The sequence below is a fragment of the Mustela putorius genome, unplaced genomic scaffold (assembly GCF_011764305.1).
Source record: "Mustela putorius furo isolate JIRA1106 unplaced genomic scaffold, ASM1176430v1.1 tig00000242_pilon_pilon_pilon, whole genome shotgun sequence".
NCBI classification, from domain to species: domain Eukaryota; kingdom Metazoa; phylum Chordata; class Mammalia; order Carnivora; family Mustelidae; genus Mustela; species Mustela putorius.
This window is the reverse complement of record NW_025421325.1, coordinates 1,584,399-1,605,668: the sequence shown is the minus strand read 5'-3', so window position 1 is coordinate 1,605,668 and position 21,270 is coordinate 1,584,399. Positions and strand designations below refer to the sequence as shown.

Sequence of the window (21,270 nt, the reverse complement as noted above, 5' to 3'; positions counted from 1 at the left end):
TTAAGAATTTATCTTCAGGGTAGTTTAAAGAGAATTTTCAAAGAAACTACTTAGACTACCCTGGAAATGACTCATTTCCTTGAAATTTTCTCCAGGAATGTCCCTGGTGTAATATAGATTTCTATAGTAGCAGCATGTTTTATGCCAAACCTTGGATCCTTTCTAGATTATAGAGTTAAGTATTAAAAATGCTTTAAAAATTAAATAATATTAATTCCTTGTTCAATAGACTATGCCTATTCTTGGAAAGCACAGAAGTTTAGAAATAAAACAGCTAAACTTAAGGAAAAAATGCATACAAAATCATCCAGTCTAAAGGAAAAAAAAAATTTTTAATGTAAAACAATCATGAGTACACTTTTTTATTCAGCAAAATGCTGATTCTATCATATCAAAAAAGTCAATTCACACTTTTTAAGAAAAAAATTAAATCATAAATAGTATAAACACAACTAAATGATATTCCATCAACCTTAAACCCAACATATTCTGAAGCTTCTCACCTGGCTGGATGTTTTCTCTTATGATAGTGACATGGTTATCTCGATCTGGTCGTGTGTGTTCATGCCAAAAGCCTATCACATGGCCCAATTCATGAACAACAATTCCAAATTTATCACAGTTCTTGCCAATAGAGATTGCCTGAGGTCCATTTCCCCGCCGACCTACATAGGAGCAGCATCTGTGATAAAGGAGAAAACAGAGATGATGATGGCAATGATGGATTAATTACATTACAGTGAAACTTTCAATAATTATGATCAACAACAAAGGCCAACACATTCAGAAGCAAAGCAGTCTTTCTTCAATAAACCCAGCTAATTTCTAGTCCTGATAAATGTATAGGACAACAAAAGTCTCCACATAATCATTGGAAATGCTTTTCCACTAATTCATACATTAGAAGATAAGCCTTAGATCATTATTAGGAGTGTTCAGAAAATAAACAACCTATGATGGTGATTAATGCACTTTAAAAATACAGTTAAACTCAAGATTTGCCAAACTACAATCATTTATAAAACAGGGTTTTTTTTTAGTCTCACAATCCATCTACATTATTTAGGTAACTACTGTGTTACTATGGTTATCTGGCAATAATCCATTATTTTGGTTTTGAAAATTAAAACAAAGTTTATTTTCCCTCTTTAAGAAAAACAGAATTAGAAGTGTCTGGGTGGCTCAGTCAGATAAGTGCCTGACTCTTGGTTTTGGCTCAGATCATGATCTCAGAGTTGTGAGATCGAGCCCCATGACAGGCTCCAAGTTTAGTGCAGAATCTGCTTGAGATTCTCTCTCTCACCCTCTCCCTCTACCCCTCACCCCCACACACTCTCTCTCAAGGAAAAAAAAAAAATGAAAGAGTGAGAGAAAAAAAAAAAAAAAAAAAAAAGAACAAAAGAAAGGAAGATGGCTCATCAAAAAAGGAGTTATTTTCCTATTCATGGTAGAATTTATTTTGAAGAAGAAAACTTTTAAAAGAATGAATTAATGGAAGAAAACTAGTTTCTAAAGGTCAATTTTCTAAAGTTAATAGCTAACTGGTAAAGAAAAATCAATAACTGGTAGAATTATGAGATTTTCAAATATAAATAAAATTATATCTAAAACTTTAATAATTAAGGTTTACATTAAAGTAGGTTATATATAGGAATTACCGCTTGAGACGGCAATAGAGGGAAGTAAATAATTGGTCTTCAATAGTTGGGAATTGTGATGCACAAGACACCAAACACTGAGGAAATTTCCAAAAATTAATTGCCCAAATATTAAAAGGAAATTTCACAAATTTTCAGTTTCCAGAGTAAGTATATTTGATAATCCTTTTAATGGTTTTCAAATATAAACATTTGTCATTCCAATTATTTCTGTAGGCTTTAAATGCCTAAAACATTTTAACCTACACCATACACATTTTTATGATCTATTATAACAGTTAATGAAACTTAATAAATTAGTAATAGAAAAAAAGAATAACCAATAGGGAAAAAAATCAGGAAATTCTGGTTTTGTCCCCATTTTTCATACTATTTTTCAATCTATACACAAATATTTACTACATATACAAATAGTAAGGTATTTGATGTAGAAAAACACAAAATTTGCAAATTTTTGAGAAATTTAAACTGAACAATTTGCTACCATAGAGCAACGATAGTTAAACTGAAATATTTGATGACCACACAGCAACTAAATTATACACACTGAGTCATTCTTACTGGTTACCTTCAAAGAAGAAACTTTGTAAATCAAAATCTGGGAGATAGTCAAGCAATGTTGTCAAATTATTTAATTTAAAACACTTTTTTAAAGCATAATTTCACCCATAGCAATTTCCAATAAATAAGATGGATTCTATAACAGAAATCAAAAATATATTTTCCACTGACTTTTATAATGATCCTATAAAAGAAGGAAAACTGTGGTGCTTTGATTCCTATGGTTCTAGGAAGAGAATAATTCTGGATGCACAGATGAATAAATAACTAAATATATGCACATATAATTAGGTATGGAATGAAAGGGTAATATGTGAGGTTTATAAAAATGTAGTTTAAACATGTCTAGGTATTATCTTAGTTTCAGATATCGCTCAGGTTGATGCCCTTTCATTGTATACAGCTTTTAATTTATTTATTTGTAATTTGTGTGCTGCTTTTAAAGCTTGACCACTATAAGATCAGTCCTCTCAGGAAAAACTTTCACCACACCTCTACCTAAGCCACAGAAAATAATCAGTTAATCTAAACCTGCTATTCCTTACTTTTGCCTCAGACTGGAGGCCCACCTTTGGATTCTGCCTATTAGATAATCCATCATGACATCCACAAAGATGTCCTCCCCACATCAGTCTTTTCTCAACACTAAGGTAATTTAAAAATTTGAAGTCATATCATGACTCTTCTCTACCCAATATTATCCAATGGTTATATGGCAAATTGTGTCAATGTTCAAAAATACTTATTACCCCTTCAGGAAGATTATCATGCTTCTTTACTCCACTTAAAGCTGAGTTTGGTCATGTGACTTGCTCCAGATACTGTCATGTGAGCACGAACTTTTATGTAATCTCTGGAGAGAATCTCTAATAGTCAGTATGTTTGGCAATATTGTCTCTGTTTCATCTGCCACAACTGTGATGTTCTAAAGAGAGGTTCCTCTGTCAGACTGAATTCTAAAGTGCTAACTCTGGAGAGAGACACAGCCAACCAGTGATGGACAGGCAGTATAAACAATGAATAGGTGCTTGTTATTCAAGGCCACTGGGATTGAAGGGTCATGTATTAAATGACATAAATCATGTCAGCTGACTAATACAAGGTTTCTTTTTTACTCAGAGGAAAATATGAAGTACTCACAAATATATGTAAGATCCCACACAATCTTCACACACAAATGTCTTACCACCCAGTCCCATCTCTTACTACCATTCTGCAATTACTCCTCCTGGGCTATGCAGTGTCCTGGTTGTGCCCTCAGCATACAGACATGCTCTTGTTTTAAAGCCTTTTTCCTGGCTAAGTACTTCTTCTACTGGGAACTCTGTTCTCCCACATGGCCATATGGCTCATTTCATATTCTTTTTCAAGTTTTTGTGCAAATACCTTTCTATCTCATTTATATTGCCTTCCTTTTTGTCCTAGAACTTATAGTCTATTAATACATTTTATATTTCATTGATTTTCCTGGTTTTTTCCTGACTCCCAGTTCTAGAATGTAAGCTATTTGTGGGCAGACAACTTATATGCTTTGTATACTGATATTTTTAGTCCCTAAATTATAGTCAGGCACATAGTATAGCTCACCAGATACAGAGAACAGATTGATAGTTGCAAGCACTTGGGGTGGGAGGTGGTTGGGTGGGTCAAAGAAGGAGGTCAAAAAGTTCAAACTTCCAGTTATAAGTGTTGAGGAGGTAATGTACAATATGGTGACTAAAGTTAATACTGTATCATATATTTGAAGCTGCAAAGAGAGCAGATCTGAAAATTCTCATCACTAGAAATAAAAGTGTTGCAACTACGGGAGGTGATGACGATTAACTAAATTTATTGTGGGAATCATTTCACAAAATATGCATATATCAACCCATTACAATATACACCTTAAATAAATACAGTGTTCCATGTCATTTATATTATAATAAAGCTGGAAAAAGATCATTTTTGAAATAAATAAATTAATTAATATTTGCTGGAAGAACAGATCTCAAAAGTGCAGGAATGAACTAAGACTCTGGTGGTGAGTGAGAAGCATCCAAAGCAGTGGTGAAGATGTCTATGACAAGGGGTTAAACATGCTCCTCCTGAGATACCTCCCTCTACCTGGCTCTCCACTTTTTCCACTGGTGTGATTCTATAAATTATCTAATAATCCAATGAGTCATTTTTTTTTTCTGCTTAAATTAACCAGCCTCTGTTATTTGCAAGCAAGAATCCTGGCTAGCACACCTCCTCGGCCTAACTGTAAACTTCCTAGAAAGGAAAACACCTCACACTCAACAGTATAGTCCCCAAAATTAATACAGTACATGGCACAAAATGAAAATTCAATAGATAAGGATGAATAAGTGTCTGTTGCCATAATCTAAGCGCTAAACTGACCAAAGTTAAGTACAATTTAAAATAAAAAATAGTTAAATTAACTTAACCCTAAGTTTATTTGCTTGGTTAGTTATTTTTACAGAATCATTAAAAATTAGTGGGTAGGAAAAAAGTAAGATTTTTCAAGAAACTATCTAGGAAAAGATAGAGGATATTCATGGATTAAAGACCTAAATGTGAGAACTGAAACCATAAAAATCTTAGAGGAGAATATGGGCAGTAACTCTTTGACATTGGCTATAGCAACATTTTTCTAGACATGTCTCCTGAGGCAAAGGAAACAAAAGCAAAAATAAACTAGTGGGACTACAACAAAATAAAAAGATTTTGCACAGTGAAGGAAACAGTCAACAAAACTAAAAGGCAACCTACTGAATGGGAGAAAATATTTGCAAATGACTTATCCAATAAAGGGCTACATTCTAAAATATATAAGAATTTATAAAACTCAACACCATAAAGAAAAAAAAATCTAATTTAAAAATGGGTAGAAGCATGAACAGACATTTATCCAAAGAAGACACTCAGAGAGCCAACAGACACATGAAAATATTTCATCACTCACCATCAGAAAAGTACAAATCAAAACTAGAATGAGATATCACCTCATACCTGTCAGAATAGCTAAAATCAACAACACAAGAAACAAGAAGTATTGGAGAGGATGTGGAGAAAAAGTAATCCTCATGCACTGTTGGTGGGAAGGCAAACTGGTATGGCCACTCTGGAAAACAGTATGGAGGTTCCTCAAGAAATTAAAAATGGAACTACCCTACAATGCAATAACTGCACTACTTATTTGCCCAAAGAATACAATATCACTAATTCAAAGGGATACATGCTTCTCTGTGTTTACAGCAGCATTATTTAGAAAATGATAGCCAAGATATGGAAGCAGCCAAGTGTCCATTGACTAATCAATGGATAAACAAGTTGTGGTATGTATACACAATGGAATACTATTCAGCCATTAAAAAAGAATGAAATTTTGCTATTTACAATAACATGAATGGAGCTAGTGAGCATTATGCTAAGTGATATAAGTCAGTCAAAGAAAGACAACTACTGTATGATTTCACTCACATGTGGAATTTTGGAACAAAACAAATGAGGAAAGAGAGAGAGAGAAAAACCAATAACAGACTCAACTATAGTGAACAAACTGATGGTTACCAGAGGGAAAGAGGGTAGGGATTGGGTTAAGTAGGTGATGCAAATTAAGGAGGGCACTAGAGATGAGAACCAGGTGATGTATGGAATTGTGTAATCACTATTAGTGATTACATTAGTGAAACTAATGTAACACTGTAAAAAAATAAAATAAAATAAGTAGAGGATATTCAGCAATATAAAGTTGTACAATAGACAAATTCAGCTATATAAATTTCTGACTTACAAAGAAATAAATCAAACAAGTTTTTATAAAGTGATCTCATATTTTGCTGATAATGATTACTTATCTTGTACAATATATGCCACTGATGACAATATTCATTGAAAAAAATCTTTATAGTTAAGTTAAACTTTTTGCCAATATATGGAGAGTTAAAGTACATGCCCCCTGAAGATGGATCAAAAATATCACACGCTAAAAAGTTCTGACCTCGACCTTGTTTTTTATTTTTTAATTTTATCATTTTCTTATTTACCAAAGACTTGATATGGAATTAGGCACCCAATAAATATTTATTGCATAAAAGCTGTTCTAGGAGAATAAGGTGAGGTGGGAAATACAATGTTCTAAATGGTACAAAAGTGGCTCCATATTTAATAATTCTCCTATAAATATGGAGGACATTATTTTAGCTTTTTTTTTTTTTTTTAAAAAAAACTACAATAGCTACAAATGGCCTTAGTGGGTAAGCTAAAATAAAAAATGATAAAAGTGAGGGACAGTCTATATGGCTCAGTCAGTTAGGCACCCAGCTCTTGATTTCTGCTTAGGTCATGATCCCAGGGTCATGAGATAGAGCCCCACGTCAGGCTCTATGCTCTGTGTGGAGTCTGCTTGGGATGCTCTCTTCCTCTCTCTCTGCCCCACTTCCTGCTTGTGCTCTCTCTCCATCTATAAATAAATAAATAAACTCTTCCCTCAAAAAAGAGTGAAAATGATATAAAGTGGTAAGTTGTGTTTGCCTACCATCTTACAAGCCAGAAATAGAACTGGCAAATGTTGCCATCAATATCAACAGCACTACCTTACAGGCTTTTCATGTTCAATGGAGATTTATACTAGATATTATTAAATGCAACAGCTCTTATTAGATAAAGGACAGAATACCAAAGTCCAATAGGAGTGTTATGTGTTTGACTTGACATAGATCTTATTGCAGTGGCCCTCATGTTTTGTGTAATATCAACTGTCAAACTCTTTAATAATTTTGATTAATTTTTATAAGATGTAAATGCAGCATTATCATAGAAAAAAATCCCTGTAATGATAAAATAACTGTTCCATGAAACTATGGCCAGTAATGGTAATTCCAAATGAAATTTAGAAGTCACAAAATGGTTAGAATGATTAGCAAGACAATGATCAATTCCTATAAAATGTATCATCCTTCCTATCATTGAAAATACAATATAAGGAAATTGAGTACAAAACAAATCACCAAATGCACATTATTGCTATAGCAGTCACATAATATTATATATTATATGTATATATAAATACTCAAAAGTTTGATTTCAGTAGTATAATTACAGATTTAAGGATCTGAGGGGAATTCACAAGTTCAGTTTCCATTTCTCTAAAATCATTTAAGTCATCGTTAAAGTACATGCTCTTCAACACCTCTTAAAGTTCTTACATTCTTTTCTTTTAGGATTACATACAATGTGCTTCAGCTGATGTGTAAATTGTCCAATATTTTCTTGATCGGGACACTTGGGTGGCTCAGTGGGTTAGGCCTCTGCCTTTGGCTCGGGTCATGATCCAGAGTCCTGGGATCAGCCCGTGTCCGGCTGTCTGTTCAGCAGGGAGCCTGCTTCCCCTTCTCTCTCTCTGCCTGCCTCTCTGTCTACTTGTGATCTCTCTCTCTCTCTCTGTCCAAATAAATAAATAAAATCTTTAAAAAAAGTCTTTTCTTGATCACCTATCTATAAAGCAGTGCACCAGATATTCTGAGAGATGAAGGGATAAGCAACCTATCATCACAGATCAAGGCAGACATATGAACCAACAGTGGAAATGTGTAATATAATACTAATATAATACAGCTGAAGGTAGAGCAAAGTCACACTGAGGGCGGCTCAGAAATGTGAACCACTTCCATGATAACAATGGAAGCAAAGACACTACAAGGAAGCAGAAAAGCACAAGCAAATGCATGAAAAAATGATAGTGAATGGGGAAAAATAATCTAGTAGAATAAAACAAGTAAAATGAAAAATTTTGAAAAAAAAATCAAATTAATGAAAGAAACTGAGTATAAATACAAATTTGTTACAAACAAATTTATCAATAAACTAATGAATGCCAATGTTTTGTTTGTATTGGCTCCACAAAATTGAAGATAAAGGAAAGATGTATTGATTTGAACACATTATGTATTTAAAAATATGTAAGCTGAGCTGTATCCATTCCTATTAGATAACCAAGAGGAAGGAAGGACAGTATAGATTTGAATGTTTTAAATATTAGATATCAAGAACTAGGAGGCATTTCAAATGTAACCAAAGCTTGTCAAGCTAAAATTTAGTGATTTAGAAGAAAACATTACTCGAACATGTCAAAGCTAAAAAATTATGACATTATCCAAAACAATATAGAAAGGTAACCATGTATAATTTTTCTTAATGCCACTCAGATATGGTCAAAATTAAAATCCATTACTTTTTAAGTGAAGTTAAATGTTCTATGAATATGTGGTAGAACAAAGCCAGATGACACAATCCTCCCCCAATACCTAGTGACATATATATTTTGTCCCAGAAAAAAATATATGTCATTGGGGCAAGAATTCTTTCCTCCAAAGGAATGAAGCATTTATTTTTATTTCCATGTAAAAACTACACTAGAGGGTATTCAAATAGTTTGAGCTGATTAGAGAAAATTCCTCTTTGCAGAGGATTCCAGCTAATAAATGTAAAAGGACTAAAAGGAAAGAACAACATTAGAAAATCACTATTTTGCAATGATGGGAACTTTTACAATGGAGGGACTGGCCCATTACCACTGGAATCCAGCGATCAACAGCAACATCGCTAAGTGCTAAGCCACGTGCCTCCGGCAGGCATGCCATGCCAAGGAGGCAGCAAATCCTATCAAGTATTCTTCCCGAACAAGCAAAAGTTCAATGTGAATTTCATCAAATATTTAAATGTAAGTTCTGACTAACTGGAGATTGAGGGAAGATAAGTTTGAGACCTTTCACAGTAGAAAGTCTTTAAGTATACAGTGTTGCTTGGAGAACTGCTATTACTGTAACTTGGCTAGATTATGGGATGTGGTGGCAGAAGAGGCTGCACATGGAAGTTGTGGTAAGTTCATGGCATTCTTTAAATGTTACAGCAAGGAATTTGGATTTTATTCTCAGGCTAACATTTCCCAAAATGTGTTCCGGGATACTGATATATGTTCTTCACTCTTAAAAGAGTGGCATGGATGTTCCGTTTTTTAAATAAGTTTAAAAATCACTGTTATATTCTCTTCGATGGGTTGAATATTCATAATGTTCATTAGCACATTGCTGCTGAAATATCTACTGAAATTTAACACAGCATTTCACAACTTACGGAACAGTTGTTTCGGGGAGTATTTATCATCCTGTAAGAAGCCAATCTAGAAAGCAGCACTCTACGAGGAAGCATTGAAGGATCTCAAAGAGGGTGGTGTCTTGCTCTGACCGATATTCTTTGAAGATAATTCTAGGGGCAGTAAATTGATGAGGGAATACAGTCGAGCATTTGGAATAGGTCAGTTGTGACATGACGAAGACACAAATGGAATGAGGCACTGACATGCGACGGAGGTAGAAATCAAAAGATACAGTGAATATCAATAGAATCTTATTGCATAGATCTTAGAGAGAGCACAAGAGAATCCCAGACAATATTATTGAAGTCACTAATTCAGATGAGTGGGACAGTGGCAATGCCATTGTTATAGTTGCAACATTAAGAGAAGTATTTGATGTGGTGGAGAAGTACACTTGGGGTAGATGTACACAGGTCTATGATCAAAGACTATATTTATTTAAAATATATTTTTTTATGTAAAATTCACAGTCTTATGGGAAAATGTTAACTAGGCAAATACTAAGAAATAAATCCTACTTCAGGATTTTCTTTTTCCCCTTCTACACTTGCTTAAGTCATTCCCTAGTTCTACTTACCCACAAGGTCTATATGTGAATACAATGTAACTCTCTTCATCACTTCTTTCAATAAAAGTCACGCATGTGTGCTTTTCCCAGTGCCTCATGGCCTGCTTGAACATGGCTCGCTGACTGCCTGGAAAAATGGCAGGATATTAATAAAATAAAATGTCTGCTTTGGGGAGCAGTGCTTCTCCATCCTGGGTCTGGCTGGGCAGTTCAGATGCCATCACTCTCATCAACCAACAATTATTAGCCTAGAGCACCACAGGTGACCACTCTTAAGAATGGACACTCACCTTATAATCAGAAGGTTCAAGCTCACTATCCGTACAGATATGGGTGTACAAGGCTTTCTCAACAAGACATACATTTTTCCTGATAGTTGAAGAGAAATCAGCTTCCTGACATGATGGGCATATTTGCAAGGCAGTTTAAAAACCGGAACAGTAATTTAGACTCTTAGAACTCAAGACTAAACATATTTTTCAACTTCAAAGACTTTCTAAACCAACAACCAAGAAGAGTGAAGTATTTCTGATGTTCGATTTAATACTATATTCTACATATTAATATTCTGGAGCAATACACACTTAATCTCTATAATATTTCCTTATAAAAATAAACACTCTGGGAATATCTTACCAGTGAAGTTGCCTCCTATAACATAAGGAATAACACCTCCAGGCCATATTCTTTCGGTTCTTGACGTCGCAGCTCTGGGAACTCGATTTTTCTCATTTTGCCCTGAGAATTTTAGAGGTACTTTTCCTTTAACTGTGCTGTTTTGCTCCAAGCCTACAGTGACATTTAAAACATTCTGTGAAACAGAAGTCCTTGGTCAGGGAATCATTTCCTCTTAAAAGACTAAGTTAAAATGTCTTATTTACATATTTGTGTAAATATGCCTGAAGTCAAAATGCACTAAAGAAAAACTTCATTTATATTACATACTTGCAAAAGTATTAAAATATTGAAGTACTTGATGTCAAAGCACTATTTCTTAATGCTCTATGAGCAAATTTTTATGAATTCCCATACAATAGCCTACAGCGGATAGATGTCAGGCAGACTGGTAGGCCACAAAAGATAATTTTATTTATTTTAATTTACTAGTTCACTGCCAATTCACCACCAGATGATAAGTAGACATTGTTTGAAAAGTCACAAGATATTCAAAACTCTTCTTAACTCTTGCTAAATCCTTTATTCTTTTAAAGCAGGACTGATATTCCACAGTACAGCCTAAAATTATGAAAATTACAGAGAGGATAAATGAAATACTGTGGTTTCAGCCTCCTGGGACACTGGTATATCTCTGTTCTAATTTCCTCTGGATTCAGATCCAGGTGATTTAGCACGATTTAGAGATCAGTACACAATGTGAATAGGCCAACATAAAATGTGGCCTATTCCTGGAGCAGCTTTCAAGTCTGTAATCATTAATCTTCTTGGTGGCCTTTCAAAATGTTTTTACTATTTTTGTTTTTCCTAAATTTGCATTATTCTTCATTCTTATTCATCTATCACTGTTGATCCAAATACACTTCAGACACAACAAACATTGAATGCATGCCCCCTGTTTCCACATCCCTAACAGGTCTATCTTTTAATACCCTGAGACAAAGCACCTTCGCTTGGGAAAATTATTCCTTCAAAGTGTGTACTGTCAATTATTTAAGTAATAATTCACCAATATAAAAAATATTAGGACACACTTTGAACAGAAAACTTTTAAACACTCTGCAATCTATAAATAGTGTAAAACAAATTCGATACTGTGAGTATTAACTAATTTTGAAACCAGAAAGCTATTTTCTATGTATACTTCTGGAAGGGTCAAAACATTTTAAATTCATTTTTTAAGCTAACAAATCAGTTTGTCAATTTACTTTACATGGGATATATTTCAAAACAGTCATGACATTTTTTTGATTTGATTAAAACTGATGTAGTTCCGTGCTTGATAAAACACCTTCGTGTGATACATACTGCACCAGAAGTAAATATCACAAGCAAAATAACCCCCCAATGCGTTTTGTAATGAGAAGCAGAAAATAAGATAAGGAAACATTTCAGCTGTCCCAAATTAAATTCTAAAAAACTGACATTAAACAACAGCTAACAAAAATGAATAAAGGACTCCTCAGCATATACCCTTTTCATCCTTTGCATATTAATGACAAACTGAACTGCAATTAGTATAATATTTACTGTACATCAAGTCAAGCGTCTGCAACTTTAAACATTGTTATACCAGAGCCAATTCTTCTTATCCTGTCTATAAGCTGGTAGAGGGCCCCTCGTTTCTTTGACATACCATGGTCTCCAAATCCACCTTAAGAATAAAAGAAAATAGTTAGGTTAAACTCATTGCCTGTTAAATCTCTTCTAAATAAACCATACCAACAGACTACAGTGATTTCTCTTTAAGGCATCTTTTTTATAATGATGTGGTCTTAGAACATTAGAGTCATGAATATCCATAAATCTTAGAAGAGTGTAAACATTCTACAAACACAATTTTGGTAACTAAAAACAAGTGGGTGCGGTGATCCACAGAGCAATCTAGGTGACTTTATTCAGACATCGTGACAACTAAGTCATCTATTGATAATCTGGAACATTTTTCTTCTCTGTGACCTTGACATCACATCATGTTATATAGGATGATAGCAAGTTGTTCTGCCCTGTTGATTACATCCCAGCTATTTCTCCAATGTAAACCGAATATTTTCAGAAGCCAAATCAGCAAATGGAAATAAAAACATTAGAAGAGCAAATGTATAGTACAAGTCTTGCTCCAAAGTTGTGATCAATTTTGAGATTTTTAAAAGCATATCATATTTTATAATATATTCAAATACAATTTGAAAATAAGTTTTGAAAATCTATTAAAAAATAACACATAATTATAGAAAATAATAGAAAAATAACACATAATTACAGAAATCCAAAAGGATGTTAAGCGGCAAAATATGTTCTGTTAATCTATGTTATCTATGTTATCGGCATATAAAAACCGACGTAAAGAATTTTATAGCTCAAAAGGTAGAAAAGGAGGTCAGGATAAGAAAATACGTCCTTCTGCAGTTTCACCAACTGGAAAAAGATTAGAAAAGGCAGATTTCCTGTCGTAAGTCAGAAACCAGAGCATCTGAGGAAAATCCAAGTCCTCTGATTCTCATTCCAGACCTTTAATAAAATGCTTTCCCAATTTTATCTCCTGTTTTCCTTTCTTTTTCGAATCTTCAATAGACAAATAACAAGAAGGTGTCACCGAGCAAACCACCAATATAACCACTAATGGTATTGAACAACTGCAGATGAATTTATACCACGGGAGTATGGTTCCTGAGTCTCTGTGGGCGAAGACAACGAAAGGGCCAGAAAGCCATAAAAACAACAAACTGTTCTTGCACCTTGATCTCTCTCTTTCCAAAATATTTTTTCCCCTTTGAAATTAATACCAAAACTTATTTACCTAGATTAAAGCTAGTAAAAACCAAAAACAATCACAAAAAACCATTATAATATAATCCTTCTAAAGCAAAAAATCAATTACGTCCTTATAAGGCAAGCAAGTTAGAGTGCCTATTCACTGACTAATAATGTGCTTGATTATTTGCATTACATGGTCACATTTTTGTTGTGCTACTTGAGAAAAATTTTTGAAATTTTTTCATTGAACATTTTAGGAAGATGAGGTAATATTTCAATGTATTCATTCCCAAGTAGTTATAAGAAACATTTTAAAGAATGGCATTTATATGTTTGAAATGACAATTATGTAACAATTGTACTTCATATTAGATAGAGTCTGAACCATATATAAATAGATCTAGAAGAAGGTTAATTATGAGAAAAAGAAATGTCTTAGTTAATATTAAGGTAATAATAGGGCTAAGAGTAATTATAGAATTTTCAAAAAGCAATGTTTCAAGACCACTAAAGGCAGTAATGCCTTTAAAATTTAGCAATTTTTAAAAATTTTTATAGAAATTGAAATTATAAAAAATTCTATGTAGGTAATTCATTAACATAGAAAAAATGATAAAATAAGTGGTTATTTCTTACATACTTTAAAAACAAACTGCAAATATACAAACTAATTAAATACTTATGGGAAAGGCTATACAATTTGAAATAAGAAAATAAGAAAAAAAATTGATTTGATCTCCTCACTTATAAGTCATAATAATATTAGTAGCATCTCCTCATGGGATTATTATGCACATCCAAAGAGTTACTATCTGCAAAACACTTAAACCAGGCCTGGTACCTTGTAAACATTACAAACTGTCAAAGAAATTAACTAATAAAATTAAAACTATGAACAAAATCTAAATTTCCAAATAGGTTTGTTTATGTTTAGGAAATCAAAGTTGATAAGCAGGACATTAAAAGTGACCCAAAGAATACTTATAGCATTTCAAGAGTATCTTTTCTCCAAAGTGAACACAAATTCAATCAAATAATCAACCATACCTGTGGTATGTCCAAGTCCAAAGGGGTTCTGTGTAAGGTCAATTGTCCTATCAATTTGAAAGATACTTAAGTCTTCATCATCTAAGGCAATATCACCCCAAAACACAGCTAAAAAAGAAAAGTTCAATTAAAATGTAAAATATTTAAGAGCAAAGTCAAAGCACACAAAGCTAATTAGAAAAATATTGCTAAAAATATGGAAATGCAGTCCATATAGACAGGTGTTTCAGAAAGTAATTGTATAACTGAGTATAATATTGGATCTTTTCACTATAATATGAACCACATGCAGAAGGGTATGACCTGTGTTTTACAGGAGGGTTTAAGTTATTTCTTTGAATGAAATGGTCACGATTTATGGGGGAATCTAAAGAAAGTGAATTCACTAATCATGGCTAATTTGCAAGTAAATGAAAATCTGATAAGCATTCTTGAATTCACAGTGGAGGCCTGTGACCAGCAGCAGGACTTCACTGACAAGTAGAAGGAGACTTAGTAGAGCTTAATATTGTACTGTTATAGAAACATATTCATCACATTTTTATACAATTATACGCACTTTCTCTAAAGATGGCATTGCTTCTGAATTTCTGTAAAAGCTATAAATAATTACCAAAAATAATATTTAAGTCAACATTTATTTAGTCAATGACTAGGTGCTACACCTTTGACATTTAATGATAAAACTGTTCATATTTTCAGGAGCTTCAAAATCATTGCCCCAAATCCTGAAAACCCTCTGACTCTGTCCGCTGCACCCAGTCTTTTATGCTACCTAATAAAATACACAGCTCTATAAACCAGTGTGGAAAGAAATGAGATAATTTCTTTAAAATCAGTATGTAAATTTTTCTTTTAAGGTCGGAAATATACAGTAACATAACAAAAAAAATTCCTTCCTTTTTGAGTCCAAAACTAATCAATCTCTTAGTGCTGCTGGTTGTCAAAATATAGTAACTTTAGAAACAGCAAATTTAAAAGAGATAATAAATTAATCATGAGATAGTAAAACACTGACAGATGCCTTGGAAATTCTGGGATATCTGTTTCATGATACAGGTTTACAAATTTTCTTTTACAAAAGTTTCTTCAAATTTTTCTTTTGCAAACCCAAGAGAGGAGGAAAATACATTAAAATTTTAGGAAATGATGAAATTCATACGTTTCAAATCACTGTCTTTTAGTAGATTTAAACCTTAATATTTAGGAATTTTAGCTATAAAAAGTTAATAAAATTAATTTATGGAATTGAGATTTCAATTTTGAAAGCTATACTTTAGGTTCTGGTCAAAAGTTTATTATGTAAAATTATTTACCCAGTTTAATTCCCTCATAAAAAATGACATGAGATAAGAAAGTTAGATTTATGTGTAAATCTAGAAAGGAAGAAAATAGAAGTTAGTTTAAGGTGAATTATCAGTTCACCATAAGGAAAAATATTCATTAAAATTAGAAATCTCTCATCAACTCTTCTCTTCCGCCTGACTGTCAATGAAACGGCAGTCTGTGGAACCAGAGAGAGGCTTGCTGTCTTTTACTGTCATAGAGACAAAGACATGAAAGGTCGGTAGAACAGTTTACAACACTGGGTAAGAGGCTGGTCTTGATGCCTGAAATTGAAGCCAGATTCTAATCAGCTTCTGTAGCAGACACTGTTGATGCTCCACTGGCCCTAAAGCTAGACATCTCAAGAAATAGATGGCCTGCCTAAATTTAAAAAAAAAAAAAAAAAAAAAAAAAAAAAAAAAAAAAAAAAAAAGCACTTTTATAAAAGCCTCATTAGTTTTCATAAAAATAAATTTTGCCCTTTTCTCCCAAGATTTTACACTTTAAGGTTGAATTCAAGTTTGCTAGTTACTGAAATCGTCCATCATCTGTGTTTACTAGGCAAACAGGGGAGGGCACTGACTGGCAGTGACTGAGCCTCACTCTTCCTTAGTGCTAGGGGCATCTGGAGACAGGGAAACAGTGTTACTCTAACACATTATCACCTCGAATAGGGATCCCAATGGATCGGGTTAAAATGCAGGCTCTGATACAGTCAGTCTGGAGAGAGGCCTCAGATTCTACTTTTTTTTTTTTTTAAAGGTTTTAATGATTTATTATTTGACAGAGACAGAGAGAGACAGTGAGAGAGGGAAAACAAGCAGGGGGAGTGGGAGAGGAAGAAGCAAGCCTCCAGTAAAACAGGGAGCCCGGTGTCGATCACAGTACCCTGAGATCATGACCTCAGCTGAAGTCAGATGCTTAACAACTGAGCCACCCAGGTGCCCCAGATTCTACATTTTTAACAAGCTGCCACTACTGCAAATAATTGTCATTGTCATCATCATCTTTATTAGCATTTTTTTTTTGCAAGGATAAACTTTTGCTTCTCTCTGAACCAGCTGGTTAAATTGAAAATTGAGGCACTCAACCAAACAAAACGCAGTTTGTCCATATTCCATTTACATAATAAAGTAGTATGAGTAAAATAAAACCCAAATGTGTTTTAGATTTTTATTTTCTTGTAACAACTTTTCACATGCAATAGGATTCATGTCTTGATGGATGGATTATATCAAAAACAGAACAGCAGTCCAAGGATATAACACTTCACAGAAGCAAAAACACTACTTCTGGGGAGGAGAAAAGGCATAAGGCCAGATGGTTATTAAAAGGAGAGAAAACTGTTCTAAAATACATACACCCATTTTTTTTTTTTTTTTAAATCTACTGTTATCTTTCCTGAACTAAAAAGCTTCAGAATGTTTGTGTCAGTTCTCAACACACCAGGAACTATTTCAGGAGAAAACCAAATATTTCTTTGAGAACAAGCCATAGTGAGTGACAAAGCCAGACCTGATAGGCTGCAGGCCAAGAGATCTTTAAATTTTGATACTATCAATAGAAAAAAAAAAAAAAAAAAAGCCATCTTAAAATTACAACCTATCACACAGTTATATATTTTTTTTATTTTTTTAAAGATTTTATTTATTTATTTGATAGACAGAGATCACAAGCAGGCAGAGAAGCAGGCAGAGAGAGATGGGAAGCAGGCTCCCCGCTGAGCAGAGAGCCCGATGTGGGGCTCGATCCCAGGATCCTGAGATCATGACCTGAGCCGAAGGCAGAGGCTTTAACCCACTGAGCCACCCAGGCGCCCCATCACACAGTTTTAAATGCAAAATTTCTTTCTTCATATACTGCACACATTTGAGGGTTTCCTTCATTCATCTTCTGCTTAAATATAAGTGTCTTATTTATTTTTACATGCTGAAGTACTTTTCTTATGCCCTGGTAGAGCAAACTGGACCACACACTCTATATTACATGGATTTAGAATTTGCATTATAATCTAACACATATTTATTATTTAGTATCCAAGATATTTGAAATTCTCAAATCCACTTTGGAGGTTTTTTTTTTTTTCTTTATGGTATTTTCGATTTGTTTTGCATCAGAAAAAACCCATAGTTTAAAAGAGTATGAATTATTACTCATTAGGCCCATTTAATGCAGTGATTTGAGGTTGGGGATATCAGAACTGAAAGCAATACAGGAAACGGGTTATAGATGATAACACTAAGGAAATGCTCAAGTGCAATTAGAATATTTACTATCTGTTTGGAATCCTGCTTGGATTCCTATGGTCAAAAATGGGGTTGGAGCTAACCAACAGGCCAAAATAAAATGTCAAGAAGAACAATTTTTAAACTACATGGAAAACCACAGGTATTGTTTTTCTTCTGAAGGCTATTTGCATTCATTGTACAATTTTTTTTTAAATCAAAGACCAAGAAAGACAAATAGCCTTTATTGCAGTAGATAAACACATTTTATAGAAGAATGTATGGTAAGAATGAACAATCCAAGATCATAATTCCCTACACTGTAACTTTAAGTGATAGTTCTTCCACCCATTCAAGGCTCCCAAGTGATCTTTAGCCTTTCCATTTTGAAGGTTGAATCCAGCAACTAGGCTTAAGGAGGCTTCGAGCTTGTGATTTCCTAAAAGCTGTATGCAAAAAATACGTATGAGCTTATATACCCAGTCACAACATGGTTTGCAGGACAAAAGTCCACTATAGGTTGTCAGAAAGGATCACACAAAGTAAAGAGCCTCTATTTTTGCCAAAAGCAAAGCCTTTCAATCCACTCAGGAGAAAATGCTTGCAAACTAAATACCTTCACAAAAATGAATACATTCACGTGACACTCATGTGAATTCATGCTAATGTGTCTGATAGCAGGTTACTACTGGATAGCATACCATAACAAACAAAGGGATAGAGTCTCCTCAGACATTACTTATAGAAATCCCTTCCAGAAATCCTTCTTTCCAACTAATCTGGTATCACCTCTGCTTCCGTGTCCTGCCTGTGCTTCTGTCAGTAATAGAGCAAGACACAGGATTTCATACCATGTTTTCAACAGCCTAATTCTTCAATATAATTTTGAAAATACTGACCACAGGCAGCATAAGTTGCTCATCTTTAAACTCTCCCTGCCAAAGTGCCTGACAAAAAGGAGGTCCTCGATATATGTTTTGAGACACAAAAAAATGTGAATGAGAAAATACCCTGGCTAGGGGTATAAATTGTGTATGACAAAAATAAGGCTAACCATGCTATATGCTTCACGGATTTTGCCCTAAGACCCAAAACACAAGATATTCACCATTCTAAGGAATATTTCAATAATTTCGGTCTAGAGTGGATTATTGTTAGATACTCAACAAAAACTTTTTTAAAAAGCAACTGCCTTTCTTTTTTATTTCAGGAGTGTATATTATGAAGTGTAGTTATGGGAAATGTGTCCGCTTTTCTCTAAACATCATACTGATATGCTCAGGAAATACAGACTGAACCAACAGATCAGATATCTTGAGATTTATGAGATTTGAAGAGATAACACAAAGATTCAACAATAGCCAAGAGCACTCGCTTCTTACATTGTTTCCATATACAGTTTAAACTTTCTGCTTTTATTGATATTGGATTTAGGGAGGAAGAATGATGTCATGTGAAGGCCTGACAAGGCTGCTTTGGCTGCTCTACCCTACAATAAAGGCTTAGGAAAAATTTCCTCAGACAAGGACAACAATGAAGGCTCAAAAGTCAACTATTTTTACTTGACTGACAACCACTAAGCAAATTCCCAAGGAAAAGTAAGATTTGGCAAAAGTTCTAATTATACATTTCGGAGACAGTGTTATAATACTTTAAAGGGAAAACAATTTGGTGGCATTTCAAATGTACAAAATAAATTGTGCCCCAAAATGACACACATGAAAGCTAAGTTCCAAGTTTGGTAAACAATTATTTTAAAGTCCTGATACTACATAAAAATAAGTTAAATACATATTTTTATACAGACTTTCAGAATTACTCTTCAAAAAAAAATTAGGATGAGAATTTTTTTATGTAGCATATTTCCTTCTTAAATTTCTAATAATAAAAAAGAGTATTTGCAGTCCAATTATTGTAATGAATGTTTGTAAGAAAACAGCACATGCAATGTTTTATTTAAAATAATTTATAGGGTTTTTTTTTTTTTTCCCAAGTTCTGCATTTTCACTTCTACCAAAACTATCCCATAAACTGAGCAAAGTCTTCTAATTTGCAACTAAAGAGTATTCATGCAGGGGCACCTGAGTGGCTCAGTCCTTAAGCATCTCCCTTTGGCTCAGGTCATGATCCCAGGGTCCTGGGATCTAGTTGGGCATTGGGCTCCTGGCTCAGCGGGATGCCTGCCTCCTCTCCCACTCCCCCTGCTCTATCCCTCTCTCTATCTCTTTCTGTGTCAAATAAATAAATAAAATCTTAAAAAAAAAAGGGGGGGTGTTCATGCAGTGAAATACAAATGATGAGTTAAATAAAAGGTTTACTTATTCTTGCCTCATAAACTAGATTGAAAAGAGTCTCTGGACAACATGACTCTTATCTTGCCATTTTCAAACAAGATGACTTTTTGAAAGGAGGAGATGTGGTGAGGTATAAAAAGCTAGATACTGTTTGGATTATTGATCATAAAAAAGAAAACTGTCCAAACATCCTCCAAATTAAAAGTTCCCTTCAAAGAACACAAAACTGCTGCTAGAGTTCAAACAATCTTCTTCAACTACTTCCAAAATCAGGAAATAATATACCATCTCAATATGAATTCAACTGTTCAACTGGAATGCAAAACAAGCATATACACATACACACACACATATATACCATGCTAGAACAAGGAATATTTCTCCAGAAAATGGCGACATTTGACAATCAAGTCATTTTCCATGATACTCTTGTGTTCCAAGACAAATCTAGATTGATCAACGGATTATGAACACAGAACACAAGGAGCAAGTCATCTTTTTTAAATCTTTTTGTTTGTTTGTTTTAATGCAATTTTACATTATGGATATGACTAAATGTTAAATTTTCAAATAAACATCTTTCTTTTTAAGTCAGAAAACAAAATTTTTCTCATAACAAAAGATCCATTGAAATACCATATCAATCTGCATTTATAGCCCACAATGCCCATGGATAGGATTTCTCAGAACATTTTTAAAATATCACCCATACCACAAATATTCATTCTGAACTCTTTGTCTCAAAAGAGAAAACATCGACAGAAAAGTACTTTGTGATCAAACAATGTAAAAATCAGTATTGAAACTTTTTTTTACATATGGCCTAATAATTTGTTACAAGCTTTAGGAAAACAATTTATTGCAGTTTCTAGGTTTTTAAAAACTCCCATTCTTAAATTGCTCAAATAAGGAATATATATTCAACCGCTACCAAGATTTGGTTTATTTATGTTTCCCACATCATACATCTTGTAACAACAGAGTAAACACTTGTTTTTTTCTTCCCTCAGGCTTG

General features: G+C 33.7%; 1 protein-coding gene across 1 annotated transcript in view; it reads right to left on the bottom strand.

The window, feature by feature from the left end:
- Positions 1 to 21,270, bottom strand: part of TLL1 (tolloid like 1) — a 214,031-nt gene that overhangs the window by 111,337 nt on the left and 81,424 nt on the right. Inside the window, exons 2-6 of the mRNA XM_004779539.3 lie at positions 14,411 to 14,518; positions 12,180 to 12,260; positions 10,568 to 10,720; positions 9,941 to 10,058; positions 504 to 682 (exon numbers count right to left, since the gene is read on the bottom strand). Of these exons, the coding sequence (XP_004779596.1) occupies positions 504 to 682; positions 9,941 to 10,058; positions 10,568 to 10,720; positions 12,180 to 12,260; positions 14,411 to 14,518 (639 nt within the window). The remainder of the gene's footprint in view (positions 1 to 503; positions 683 to 9,940; positions 10,059 to 10,567; positions 10,721 to 12,179; positions 12,261 to 14,410; positions 14,519 to 21,270) is intronic.